This window comes from Sycon ciliatum, chromosome 1, assembly GCF_964019385.1.
Source record: "Sycon ciliatum chromosome 1, ocSycCili1.1, whole genome shotgun sequence".
Taxonomy (NCBI): Eukaryota; Metazoa; Porifera; class Calcarea; order Leucosolenida; family Sycettidae; genus Sycon; species Sycon ciliatum.
In genome coordinates this window covers 16,964,969-16,980,302 of record NC_088643.1, presented here as the reverse complement: position 1 = coordinate 16,980,302, position 15,334 = coordinate 16,964,969, and the positions used below count along the sequence as shown (strand labels likewise).

The 15,334-nt window shown below is 48.4% G+C and overlaps 1 protein-coding gene across 1 annotated transcript; it reads right to left on the bottom strand.

Moving 5' to 3' along the window:
- Positions 1–11,387: 11,387 nt before the first annotated feature.
- LOC135815340 (ras-related protein Ral-A-like) lies at positions 11,388–14,973 on the bottom strand. Its single transcript, XM_065328625.1, has 2 exons — positions 14,343–14,973; positions 11,388–11,882 (listed from the first exon to the last, which is right to left on the bottom strand). The coding sequence occupies exon 1, from the start codon at positions 14,921–14,923 to the stop codon at positions 14,345–14,347; it is 579 nt and encodes a 192-aa protein (XP_065184697.1). The 5' UTR covers positions 14,924–14,973; the 3' UTR covers positions 11,388–11,882; positions 14,343–14,344.
- Positions 14,974–15,334: the final 361 nt, after the last annotated feature.

The following is a 15,334-nucleotide window of genomic DNA, read 5'->3' as shown; positions in this document are numbered from 1 at the left end:
AATGTATCTGTCAAGTGTCATTAATGACATTGTACATGATCATCACCGCGTGCGCTCGATCTAATCATTGATTGTCTTTATTTTAAGGGGGTTCGGGACAGTTAGGCCCAAAAAATTAATTTCAACATCAGCCCAATCTGACATCAGGTTTGAATAGGTACAGCCTTATATTTTCGCTTAGTAACATCAGTTTTTCAATTGCCTGAATAGGTCTTGCCAAAAACACAATTTTCCTTGATAACACAAAATATCGCAAAATCCGAAAATTGATGAGAAATCGTCCATAACGATAGTTAGGACAGAAAATATGACATAAAATTATACAGGCTGTTCGAGGTATTGACTAAGATGATATCAACGCCGAAAAATGTACACTTTGGTTGACGATGGGATCCAGGTCGTCATTTCCTTGAGAAGAACAAAAAGACGCAAAAAATGAAACTTTGAATATTTTTTGCAGCTTATTTTTGAGTTTGCCCCATATGTGGATACTTCAAATACATTCTATAAGTGGGTTGGAACAGGTTTACCGTGGCGAAAATAGGGGTCACCGTGCATATTCTGGAGAAAAATCAAAAAAACTGTCAAAATTTGCCTAAAATTGGTAAATTCACGTATCTATATTGCTTGTACTTCGCTGCTGCTTTGGTCATAACTTATTGGATTTTTGGCTGTTAGGTGTTGCATACACTCGCTTGAGCCCTCGGCGTTCAGAACAATACAAGGATGGAATAGCTGAACTAGTGAATTTGCCGGAAAACCCTGGGTGCACGCATTATCGATAGGTACTTTTCTCCATGAAAACTCTCCTGTTGGTACTTGGTTGATACATGTACATGTGTTGGAATCTTCGGAAAGCATGCAGATTCCTCACATCCAACACCACACGACACAGCAAGCCAGGGGCACCAGAATTACATGGATAAACTGAAGTTCAGAGAGAAAAAACGACAACCGTCTTCTAACTACCAAGGGAAGAGAAGCACTTCTTGTCGACGGGAGAATACATAAAAAGGGAGAAGAAAGCCAAAAATGGGTACGCGGCACAGGAAAGTACAACATTATCGTACCACGCAATACGGTGCGTGAGAACACCGCGCGCGGGTACGCGGGATCGGCAAAAACTAGAGTAGAGTGAGTATGGATATACGGGACCAAAAAGTAAGGAAGGGTCAAGAGTACAAGTTGCGATTTAGACAAATTTGACGGAAATCTCCCGGGCATGGGGTTTGGAGTGGATACACTACACATGTAGCTGTGATAGCGCTTAGCACAGCCCCATATCAAACTACAATGAAAGCTGACATGTTGGAACGAACCAGACAACATTGAGTCCTCTTGTTCTTCAACTATGCGAGCTAGAACGTGTTCCCACACTGGCAAAATGATGGTATTTTACGGTGCGCACAAACAAGTGAAGCGCTGTGCCACAGGGCGTTGCTTACAGTTGGGTTGCTGCTGGTTCTTTGCTAGGTGTTCAGCCACCGCTAATATAATCTTCCTTGAGGCTGTCACCCGCTTCTTACCTCCGACTTGCTCCTTCATCAGTCTGGAAATGGCTGGCTCACCACTTCGTTTGTAGGACAAGAGAAAGTGCTTCATCACCAACCCACTAGCAGCTGCCCGCACTGCAACTGATTTAGAGCAGCACGTTGCTTGGACCAACGGTTGAAGGGTGGCCAGCCGCTTTTGCTGATGTTCTGCAAACTCCATCGCCGAACACGCTGATGCAAAAGTGACAGAGTGCTACAGGATACTGGCATCAGGGCGAGCTTCGACTAGGGCCGCAATATCCGCAACAGCATCATGAGCAGCGAACTCATTCCCAACGATGAACTATAAATCAATCTGAGGCTGTAGCTTGGGAGCTCCGGTATCGCGGTTTAGGGATCAGAGTGTTCACCCAGCACCAAAATGCACACCATCGACACACACATGCGTGCACACACACACACACACACACACACACACACACACACACACACACACACACACACACATGTAACACAAAAAAATTGTAGAACCGCAATAATGGGATAAAAGTACCGGCAATCAGAAATGAAAACACTCATCATTGAACGCACTACAAAACGCAGGCCCACGCTAATACACACACACACACACACACACACACACACACACACACACACACACACACACACACACACACACACACACACACACACGCATGCTCTCACACGCAATAGAACACACACGCGCGCGCGTGCGCGTACACACACATACATTCACGCACGTGTACGTACCCACCCACATGCATGTGCACACTCATGTGCATGAGTGGAGATGCCCGCATACACAATCATGTCACACCAACATGCCCTTGGGGCGGTCATGCACGTGTGTATAGTATATGTGCGAGGGCACATCCACATGAGCGCATATGCATGTGCATGTTCATACATGGCGTATGGTGCACACATGCACAAACATGCAGGTCTATGCAAACACACACACGCTCGCGCGCGCCGCGCATACAGTGTGCTCATACATTTCCATAGCCATAGGGTGGCAATGACTCGCAAATATCATGAATAAATCTGATGAGATTGAAAAACACACTTACCCAAAGCAGCTATGGTGTTGCTTGTGGAAGCACGGGGGCCAGGGTGCTGAGCAGTTACAGGGCTATCTGTATCTATAAAATTCTCCATCCCATACTGCTGACACGGAATGACAAGTACGCTGCCCAGGCCGTACCTCTTCTCTTCAACGCAATCAATGAGCGCCAGAGGTTTGCCACATCCAGGATTCTGGCAAGCAGACAATCCCACAGCCAGATACCTGAGATGAACGATTCGTCGACCGTGAAGAGGGGCACTGAACGACCTCTTCGCGGGAGTCGAATCCAGTGGCGTTGGTGGTGGAGATCGCCCTTTCCGTTTTTCAGGAACTCGATCGATCGTTCGAGCTTGCGAAGCGTCCCCCTTCTCGGCTTCTTGAATCGTCCAGTACGCAGAATGCGAGGCCGCGTCGTGGGTGACAGATTACTCTCCCGCGTCTTCATCTCCACGACACGTCGGCAGGAGAACCAAGCTATCCAAAAACCGCCGATGTCAACTTGAACAAATCCGCAAGTCCACTAGCGGCTGAGCTTCTTCCTCAAATCTTGTCTCGACTCGAGCACGCGCTGCGAAGTCATGGTCAAACTGCTTGCATGATCGCGTCCCATTTTTCCACTCCGAAAGGCATTATTTTTCAGAAAAAAATTCGGAAATCCAACATGGCGCTAACCGTCGCGAACCTCCTTAAAGGGGAAGTGCATCGATTTTTCAAGTAGGGCTCAGATGAAAGACAATTGGATATCGGTTCCGATGGTATATCTCTCGCTTGCGTACGGCAAGGGAAACTTGCCATATCGCCGATTTCCCGATCCCGTTTCCATGGCGACTACAGGTGATGACGCACATTCTGCTTAGCTCCGTGAGAGAGAAGGTCGATCACTGCAGAATTGTGTCATTTTCAGTTGTCTTCTTGCATTCACGAAGTGAAAGAAGTACTGTGTTCAATGCTGTTAGTGCCGTGAACTGTTTATCAGTAGTCCTCTCCGTTGTGTACTGGGACGTGACACCGACAGGGGAAAGCTGGAGTGCGGAGACGTTAGCTGGCAAGCGAAAATCGTGACGAACCAAGTGCTGAAATCTTGGTTGGGACAAATCAAACGTTCAGCATTTACCTCAACCAAGGACCATGCCGTTTGCTCTTCCCACTTCCTGAAGATGGATGCGCTGCCTGCTGGAGACTCTCCTATCTCTCGTAACATCTTCTGAAGCCAGGTGAGACGACGAGTAGCGGAGATTAGCGAACGAAATAATGTCGTATGTTTTGAAATTTTTGCTGAATATATCTCAGGAGAGATGGCATGTATGAACTTAGTCCATGTGAACTCAATCAGCCCATGAACTAACCCATGAACAAATGCTTTCCTTGCAGACGTGCATGAGCCTATCCAATCTACACGTAGAGATCATTCCATGCCCTCAGTGAATGGCCCATTTATATATTATTTGTCCATACACTTCATCTGCATGTTGTCTCTATGGAAAAGGGTATTGTTCATTTCATATGAAGAAGTTCGGGCAATAGATGCTTTCCTCTGGTACAATTCTGTTGACCTGATGTTCTTTCTAGCTTCATGGGTAGCTTAGGTGAGGTACCATCACCATCATGTTTACATGAGGATCAAACACTGCACCGTTCTTTGTTGTGACATGACGTAAGTTATTGTAAGTGCTTGCAGACTCCATACGTTCCAGCAACACCTAGCATGGTTTCCTGTGAACGTTGTGGGTGAACAAATTCCTGTCCAACATATTTATACAGACATGCCAGCACACACCATGCACCATACACCATACACACACTTGCCCTGCCCTGTCGAGTCACTGCCACGTGGGCCCGGAGGGGCAGTGGAGAGAGAATGGGAGAACGCCGCCCCATGGCACCCGGGACACAAAAACAAGAGTTTGTCTATGTAGGGAGCAACACACATACATACATACACCACACACACACACACACACACACACACACACAAAATGAGAGTTCGGGTCATCTGCCACGAGACTGACGTACGGCCGCGGAGAGCTTCAGCAGCGGTGTCTATTCCTGCCCTGGACCGAACGGAAGCAGCGGTCGCAGGACACACAGTATTCACCACAACACGGCTCCACTGTCGTTGGGGGCTGAGCCACACACTTGTGACAGGCAAGAACGCCATAGCTAAGAAAGCAACGGCCACAGCGATCACACTGGCATGCTCCACGCTGCTCCTGCACACACTCTCTCTCTCGCTCACACACACACACACACACACACACACACACACACACACACACACACACACACATACACACAACACACACCGTGACGCGTGCGCACATACTGCAAGAAAGAAAGAGAGCATGAGTGTCAGATTCTTGCATAGGAAGTGTTTATCAGCACACACTTATACATGCACATGCAGGCACTCAACGACCAACTATGCACCATGCCGTATGTTCGTCAAACATAAGATTGCAATACCAAAGAACAACATAAACAAGATCACTTACTTCGTTCTCCTCCAAGTGTGTCCTCCCCAGCCAGGCCGTCTCCTGCATTTCCCTAGGCGGAATGTAGCCTACGAAATGGTTTCTCTAGGCTAGGAGAAGATGCTTGGTATTCGCCATCTCTCCTGAGAAATCAGCAAAAATTTCAAAAAATACGACATTATTTCGTTCGCTAATCTCCGCTACTCGTCGTCTCACCTGGCTTCAGAAGATGTTACGAGAGATAGGAGAGTCTCCAGCAGGCAGCGCATCCATCTGCAGGAAGTGGAAAGAGCAAACGGCATGGTCCTTGGTTGAGGTAAATGCTGAACGTTTGATTTGTCCCAACCAAGATTTCAGCACTTGGTTCGTCACGATTTTCGCTTGCCAGCTAACGTCTCCGCACTCCAGCTTTCCCCTGTCGGTGTTACGTCCCAGTACACAACGGAGAGGACTACTGATAAACAGTTCACGGCACTAACAGCATTGAACACAGTACTTCTTTCACTTCGTGAATACAAGAAGACAACTGAAAATGACACAATTCTGCAGTGATCGACCTTCTCTCTCACGGAGCTAAGCAGAATGTGCGTCATCACCTGTAGTCGCCATGGAAACGGGATCGGGAAATCGGCGATATGGCAAGTTTCCCTTGCCGTACGCAAGCGAGAGATATACCATCGGAACCGATATCCAATTGTCTTTCATCTGAGCCCTACTTGAAAAATCGATGCACTTCCCCTTTAACCCTTTACCGTTTTAGGTATTTGTACAGCAAAAACCGACCGTCACTGTTCATGCCGTAACTTTTTTATTTTTCACTTTTATTATGTACAAAATGGGGTGATTCTGAAAGTAAAAACCCTCAGGAATGCGATGCAACAACTTTCAAGTCCAGAAAACGAACACAGATTTCACTATTTAGCACTAATAATTATTTGGATTTATTGCCGATCGGGCAAACTGTTGCAATATGCAATAAATCAGATCCTTGCACTGGAGTGGCTCCCTCAGGTAAGTGGATACCAGGTTCGTTCTCTGGGTGGAATGCAGGAGTGTTACCAGTCACAGCGGTGTCAGCATTGTCCCAAGTATTGCAAATATCGACTAGTGCAGGTTGCACCGCTGGCTATACATAGTACCTGTACACCACGACCTCTACCGTGACGACGGCCTATTCCAAGGCCGAATCCTCTCTCTCTGCCACGTCCCCTTCCACCATTAGTGGCACTCATCTCAGCGACACTGTCGTCGTCTGTGACATCCATGGCACTCTTACTGGCGCTGCTTTCACTCGCCATGTCATCGTCGCGGTCGTTGTCAGAATAAATATTTTCAACAGGATTGTCTGGCTCCACAAACTCATCTTCGCTGGATGAGGCAGCAACAGAGTCGTCAGGAAGGGTCTCCAGAAGCGAAAGAGCTTGCTCCGCGTCCATGGCTTGCACAGCAGGGCATACAGTCGTGAGGCCAGCTCAAGCAAAGTCGAAATAATCTGCAGGCAATACCAAAAGTCGCAGGGTAAGCACTTTCCCCAAGCGCATTTTTCAAGTCGCGATTTTCGCGATTTTTTATATTGCATCACACAAAAAAATTGTCGGCACCCTCTGCGCGTACATCTTGGCTACCAGTAGGGAAAATCCCAGCTCTCTGCGGTGAACCAGTCCAGCGCTGTGCGCATAGAAGTCATCGACCGCGAGCGGTCGAAATTTGTACGTACAAACGGTAAAGGGTTAAGAAGATCCGATTCCGCTCGACTAAGACCCTACACAGAGCTGGATCGGCGTTGCACACTCTGGGGGGGGGGGGGGGGTTATGTACTCTTGGTACTAGTAGTAGTAGAATCTAAATTGTTAGATTGACAGCATGAAACAAGGTGGAGGACACTGTGTTCGGAAACAGTGACCTTACTACAACCTTCTGCGGTTGGCAGAGCCCCGGTCCCTGCGGACCATTTGAACCAGGGAGTAGTAAAACTGATGGTGGTGGTGGTGAGAAGGAGAGCTCTGTGCCCGGCACAGAGCTCTCCTTCTCACCACCTGAGAATTTTGCAGCTTAGAGAGCGTGTGTGGGCAGGCGTGTGTTTACCGCCATATTGCCAGGTGTGTCTTTACCACCATGTATTTATCAACCATAAGTGCAGCTGCAGTAGTGCCTGCACCTGGTGTCTTCAACGTTACTTCATTCTATGAAAGTCCAAATGCGCTCAAATCTCACAAAATGCTCGTTTTTTCCCTTTCTAATGCTCCACAAAATGCTCTGAGTCTGAGCTGATGCTCGGAATCGGATGCCGGCATTATCCTAGTACATGTAGTCTACTATCTGCCCGTATATAGCCCTACGGCCCCTAGCCAGATCTCCTGGTCTAGCCTTCCGGCCACTATCGACCTCATGAGTCATCATCAACACGTCGTTGCTGTTCTCAGCGCTTCTATTCGTTCTGTTTCGCTTCCAACGACCAAAGCACGGCGATCCAGCAGCGCAGAGCGTCCGCTTGGGAGCACTGTACCGACTACCGGTACTATCAAGAGTATAATAATCTTGGTACTATTACGTATTAGCATGACTGTTCCAGTATTTCTTCAAAACGACAAAAGACTGAAATGGAATTCACAGAACGTCAGAAGCGATCCAGCAGCGCAGAGTGTCCGTTTGTCAGCATTGTAATTTGTACCGGTAGTCGGCGGTACTATCTATCAAGAGTATAATTATGCTCTTGGTACTATTAGTAATACTACGATACTATTAGTACGGAGGATTAGCAAGACGAAATTCGCGTTCGCGTTCGCAAACATTTTTCAGTTCGCGAACTGGATTGCGTACTTTCGCATTTTTCGTTCGGAAAAGTAGTCGGAACACGAATCGCGGATTCGTGTCAGGGCAGTCATAAATTTACCACGCTGTAGTGTCTGTACGCAATGTACGTCGTGTCAACGTCATGCAAGTGCGAATTCTGTCTGCTAATCCTTCTCATAACGCGAATTCCGTCACTGAGTTCGACTTTCCTTGGAGAGCGAACGCGAACGCGAATTTCGTCTTGCTAATCCTCCGTAATATTACACTGTACGGTACATGACGGACCGATTGACGGTACTACTGTAGTATTTCTTCAAAAGACTGACGTGGTGGGATTCACAGAAGCATTTTTGCGATGCGATGCGCTAGCTACCGCTAGCCAGATCTACTGATCTAGCCTTCCGGCCACTATCGACCTCATGAGTCTTCATCAACGTGTTGCTGTTCTTAGCGCTTCATTCTGTTTCGCTTCCAACGACTCTTAGCGCTTCATTCTGTTTCGCTTCCAACGACCAAAGCAAGGCGATCCAGCAGCGCAGAGCGTCCGTTTGGGAGCATGGTGGAAATGGCGGACCAGAGCAGCAGCGGCTCGTTCAGCCAGGGTCCCAGCTCATTTAGCCAGTCGTCCACAAACCAAGTCACGAGTGGCGATGATTCCTTGGTGGCGGCTAGTAGGCCCCAGCAAAACAGTTTATGTTCTTCAAGTTCGTTCCAGGACAGCTCTAGAGTGCCAAGGCTTCACCAGTCCTCCTGGGCTACTTCCAGTTTGCCGCGCCATGCTGGTGCGGGACGACAGCAGGCACCCATGGACAATGACTATGTAGACGAGGTTCTCTGGTCTGTTGCACATTCCCTAGGCAGTATCATATCAGCACAGACAACACGCATCTGGCGGCCGCAGCCGGGAGAAGTGCGACGTATACGTATGACATCGTCATCGACGCCTCAACGGCCCCCGCCTTCGCCAGTGCGACCTAGCCCTAGTAGGGAGGTCCAAATAGAGATCCTGAGAAGTGAAGTGGAAGCTCTGAGGGAGACGCAGGGACGACTTGATGCAAAATTGAAAGCGCGAACACAGGAACTGAAGCACAGGGAAGTGGAGCATGCCAAGACCAAGGAAGAACTAGCCTCATTGCGAATGGAGACCGATAAGCTCGTCAAAAAGGAGTATCTTAAACTCCAGGCCGTGGAAGACGATCAGCCTGTCCGAATGGAGCAACTGATTGACCAGCTAAGCTGCTACCAGACAGAGTTAGCAGCAGCAACGGCCATTTCTGCAGAGAAAGTCCAAATGATTCAGCAGTTAAAGGAGAAAATGACAAGTACCGAGATTATGAGCGAAAAGATAAGGGATGACCAACGCAGAGAGATGGCGCGCTTGGCTAATACTGAGCAGAGTCTCGCGGAGATCACAGAGAACTTCAAGAAGAGCCTGCATTCTTCACGCCAGGCGGAAGGGGAAGTCGAGCACCTCAATGCTATTGTCCTGGATCTTAGACGAAGCCAGGAAGACTGCCTTGCTCAAGAGAAAATGGCGAAAGATGAAGCGCTTCAATGTATTAAGCGTCTCAATGAAGAGGAGGTGAAAATCAAGCAGCTACTGACGCGAGAGAAAGAGCTGACTGAAGAAAAAGACCAGCTGAAAGCATGGGGCTCGAGGCTAAAGGAAGAGCGGAGCGCCGCCGTTGACCAAGCGGTTTGTAAAGCCTTTTGGGAACATCAGGAGCAGATCATTGGTTTGTTGGACAGGCTATTTAGGCTACAGCAAGAGAATTCAGAGAAGAATGGCGCATTGGACCGCCTGCGGAATGAGCATCGAACACTGGAAAAGGACTTGGAAAAGGCCAAGCGGCGACCAGAGCCACTCATTTCCGAGGACACTCTATCAGAGCCGAGGCAACGTCTCACGTCTGTAGAGGACAACGGGGACGACAACAATGACGGAGAACGTCTTTGTCTGCGACCTCTGCCGCGTGGGGACTCGTGGCAGTCCGGGGTCGCCCTGGCCCTTTCCAGCTCGATTTGGGTCTCGCAGCCTGATACTGCTCCTGGCAGCAGGGATGAAGCCATGCCAGAAGCAAACCTGCAGTGTGACGCGGCCGTGACACAGATGGAAGTAAAGCAGGGACGCCATCAGACTACAAGCAGCAAACAGGTTGCCCGCTTTGAAGACCTTCTGGAGAAAGCGAACAAGAAGATTGACGATCTGCACACCAGGGAACAAGATCTCCAAGCGTCCAACAAGATCTTGACAAGCCAGCTACTGACGGCTGAGCACAGGCACCAGGAACTAGATCAGAAGTGGAAAGACAAGATGGCTGGCATAGAGCAGAGGCTCAAGATAAAGGATGTGGAGTTGTTAGCCCAGGTGGAGAGTACCACAGCTACCGCTAGAAAGTGTATCATTGAGCTTCGAGAGCAGCTCCAGGTGCACCAGCGCTTTGGAGCCGAATGCCGCGCGAGTGAACATGCAATGGCTAAGAAACTGAAGGAGGCAGAAGACGACCGTAGGAAACGTAGAACCACTACACCCGATCTGTCCCCACAGGATACCGCGATTCCGCGGACGCGCGATTTTCCGCGTTGTCGGCTGTCACCCGCGTTTTCAGGGGATTTTGCATAAAACCCGCGTTTTTCATGGAAAGTTGTACAAATGACAGAGAATTTGTGCATAATTACGGCATATTTGCCGCATAATCCCGCATATTTGCTGCATAATGGCCTGTTTTCGCCCGTATAATCATGCGCACAATTTTAGGATTTCGTCCACGTTATTCTGTGGGGACAGCCCGATACTGCGATAGAGGAGTGGAGCCAGTGATCCGAAATTCACGCTGTCAGTCTTTCTTCATGATGCTTAGTCCGCCTTAGTGATAGAGCTCTATGCATAGTGTTCAGTATGCCTCGTTTTCTGATTTATCCCTTATTGATGCACACCATCACATTCTCCCTTTGTCTGTGCGCTAGCAGTTCAAACTCTATAACATTATCTTAGTGTTTCGTGTCCTGAATCCTTTAACTGCTACTCTCCTTGCTGATTGCTTTTGCCTTCATTCTAATTCTACTCGTACCAATTCCTGCACTCGCTCTCGGGTATCTTCACCTAGCTGTCATTCTACCACAAGCTAAAACTCGTTTCGGGCTCTTTTCAGTTTCTTTCATAGGTTCCGACCGCTGGAATGCTCTCCCTGCTGCAGTCCGCTTATGCTCTTCACTGCACCGATCCCATACTTTCATCGTACCCTTAGAAGGCCTGTGGGGATTGCCCTATCAAAAATTTGATAATGAGTGTGCGCACTAGGCTCTACACTTCGGTGTATTGAGCACTGACTGAGTCATGAGCAACCACAACTCTCTCGAGTCTGCAAACAAATACAACCAGATGCCCTGGTTGCGTTGTCAGCTTCCTATCGAGCGTGATTGGCGGCAAGGAATGGCACGGTAAGTAACAACTTTTACGGTGTAAATGTACACGTCAGCCGTTCATACGTGATCGCTTGCATAAGCGAACACAGCCACAAGCCGGCGCTCTCGCTCTCTCTCTCTCTCTCTCGTCAGACGTACCAAGCCACTATGTGACAGTCGTAATAACACGCCTTCGGCAAAGCTCAGGATTGGATTTCGTTAGGGCTTCAATGTCCAATGTGTGTGATTGTGCAAGGGGGGGGGGGGGGATATGCCTGTAAGCTCGTTAACCTATGGATTGTGACATATGCAACTCATTACGCTAACACGATCTACAATATGCATACCACTTAGCCTGGAACTGAACAGAAACAACTACCGGTATGACTTGGAACTTGGGTAGAAATGACAAATCTATTTTGAAGTAGTAATGGTGTAGCAAACCTCATTACAAAAGATACGCAATGATTATGACTGTGCAATCGGTTGCACACTAAAAAAAAAGTTCTTCGCACAGTTGTGCTGGGCACTGCACGCAGCACCCACATGGCAGTTCCAATCCCGTTCCTCCGCACCCATCAGTGACTGAAGATGCACGCACTGCTCTCACCACTAATTCTTGACACGTCTAGGCTGCAAGTACAATGAAGAAATGCACAAGACAAAGAGAGACAGCAAAATCTCAATGACTCACTGAGATACTGGGTCAAGGTGCCAACACCAAACAAGTCTGAAACACAGGCACAGATAGAGGAGCCCCTCCCCCCATGTCAAACAGACACAACCATGTCTAGAGTGGAAGCGGCTTTATACAGCAAAGCACCGTTGACCACTATGTCAAACGAAAGATTAGACCTGCCATGCTGGCCCCTGATTGTGCACGTTTTCATACACAGGGATACCTGCACTGGCATGCAATGTACAGTAGAGGTGCGCGCCCAAGAATGTTGTTTCCAAGGGTTAGCCTAGGATGTTCTTATTTTTCAGCAATCTGGCTGCGTTCTTCTAGCACGTTCTTAAACAATCCGTACTGGATCGTTTGTATCTCACAAGCTGCCAGAAAACCAATACTGCCGTTCTTAGCTTTAGGCTGGGGCGTTCTTAGAATTTCAGGCTGGACGTTCTTGGGCTCCAAGTTCTTCAGCGCGCGACTCTACTGTATAGAGCAGTGCAAGCATCCGGTCAACACCGTAGTTTGCCGTACATGCTGAAGTCGCTTCAAAGGTAGAAAATCAACGGTACTTCACGGTAGAACAGAGAGGTTCCAGGCTGTCCAATAGAGTGCTCAATACCGAAAGGAAGAGATAGTTCAAGCAATAATAAGAGGATGAAAAAAGTGTTTTAACTCCGAGTTTGGTGTTTGATAATCGCTTAGTGCTTGAAACTCGGAGTTAAAACACTTGTTATTGTTTATACTTAACGGTACACGTACTTGGTTGGTTGAAACCGTACGAAAACTATGTGCGTTTCTGACAAAGTCGATGTGCGCGCGTGGGGTCCCAACTGTTGTGCATGAAGTCGAGTCGGATGGGTTTCCTTTCCCGGAACATTCGCTGAGTCTGAGTACCCGGCTATGCGTCTCTGTCCAGAGATGATGGGACTTCCGATGTTCAAACTGTCAGCTGTAAATGTACAGGCAGGTAGCTCACTTCTGAAGCAAAACGGATTTGGCCACATGCAATGGGCACATCGCGAAGGATAGTATCCATATGCGCGACCGTATTTGGTTAATTGGACAGGGTCTGAAACAAGGCACCGATCGGTCCTGACGGGTTTCCAGGCCGAGGCCCTACCCACCGAATATTGTTGTAGTCCGGAGTACTAGTACTATGCATTGCTGTAGGTCCCCAGCGTTGCTTCCCGCTGCTGCGGCCTGTTGCGCACACATCTATGGCTGGACGAGTGCCAAGTCAATTTAATTTCAATTTAATTTGACTTTGGAATTGCGTTCAACCTGGATTTTGCACACAACATGGGCACAGCGATTGCGGCGTGCTTCTATACCCACTTGGAAAACAGGCAGCCAGTACCGACCCAAGCCCCCTCCCCACATGAGCGAGGAAACTAAAAATAATTAACACTAGTTCAAGAGAAAGTACTATTTTTCATACTTGACATGGATAGTGCTGCTATAAAGTCCGTAAATAAGTACGTATTTACTTTCGAATTTAGTGACCACACCCGTACTAACTTTCGGGCGGGTACTAACTTTCGGGCACGAACTAACTTTCGGACCCGACTTGTGTGTAGTGGAGAAGTTATTTTCATGTAGATGTACATGCTACGTGCTGCATGTGCGAATCGTACAGGTACTTATTTCGGGCAGTATGTTTATCGGGCTTGACTTGACTTCAACAGACAGAGCCAAAAGAATGAAGGGGGTATTTCTTTCGGGCAGGTACTTATTAATATTTTACGGTAGTGCATGACCCCCTGTGGCCTGCGTCTAATGCAGGAGGCGTACAAACCCGGGAGGCGACACACGGATCACCCTTGCACAACAGTAATAGATGATGCGCCAAATAACGTGCAACTAGACTTGGCCGGCAGTGCACACCAGTTGCATACAAACTGTACAATAATGTGTACATGGTAGGCCCTGGGCAGGCTCTGCAGGAGCACAAGCCTCGGTTGTTGCGGTGACATCTTCGGAAAAAAGCAGGAGAAAGTGCTACGAGTCAATCGTGGTTGGCCCGGATGCCCCCGTGTCGCCTCCCTGCATTAGGCACGGCCCACGATTCCCAAATCCTGCAATATCCATGTCAAATACGAAAACATTACTTTTTCTCAATATAGTCATGTGATTTGTATGTTTTGAACTTTGTACGAGCTCAAGAGTCAGGTCAGGATCAGTTGTGACCACCACTGGTGAGCTTTTTCAAACCCAACAGCTAGCACCACACATTCACTTGTGATCTAATCCGTTAGGATGAGAAAGGACGCCATGGCATTATCATAGCAAACACCCCTACCCGACACGAACAGCTCAGTCGCCGAAACTAAATCAGAGTATCTTTGAGAAGGCGTATTCTCAGCTTGTGACAACGAAAACCAAGAAATACCAAAGCGTCGCAGATATATGACAGGACTTACATTCACAGTATTATGCAGCCTCCCTTCTTCTTTCCCTTTTTGCTCTTCGGATCAGCCCCATTCCCGCCGTCTGCTGCCTTGCGATTTCTAATTTCACGCATGAGGTCGTAGAAGACTTTGTCCACGTTCTGCTTGGTCTTAGCCGACGTCTCAACGTAGGGCACACCCCACTGCGACGCTCTCTCCTGCGCGTCCGCCGTGGACACCTGGCGCTTATCTTCCAAGTCACACTTATTCCCCACAAGCAGGAACGGAACGCGGTCGTCCTGTTTCACCCTCAAAATCTGGTCCCTGAAGTCGGATGTGGCTTGAAAGGACTCGCTCTCCACAATGGAGAAGACGCAGAGAAACCCTTCTCCACTGCGAAAGTAATTATCACGGATTGCGGCGTAGTCTTCCTGTCCGGCAGTATCCAAGATATCAATGTTGTTTTCTGTTCCATCCAACACTACTTGTTTCCTGTAGCTGTCGGCCTTTGTGGGTTCGTAATCCGACACGAACTCATCGTACATAAACTGCAATGTCAACGCTGACTTGCCTACACCACCTCCACCGACCATAATTACTTTGTGGAGAGCCATGGTGACAGAGGTCCAGGGAGCCTGGGCGTTGCTCGAGACTCCCCGGCACAATGAACGTCAACTGGAAGCGACAACCCGTCACAAACACACAAAAGACAAAGGTCCACAAAGATCAAACTGAACACGCACTTCAACTGGCTTCAGTCGGATGCAGAAACTGCAAGCTTCACCTAGCCTACGGTAGCTCATTGTGTGTACAGCAGATGCAATGTGCGTTCAGCCTCCACTGCATGCACTCTGCCACTAGTGCACTGGCATGATCGATCACCACTCTTTTACCATTTTTGGTACTCAGTACCGTACACCACGGAGTACAGGTCATGTACGTTTCCTTCTCCTGTACATGTAGAATCTACCCAGCAAGTCGCAAGCATTTCACTTCCGATCTGCAAGATAGATGAGGACTCCACC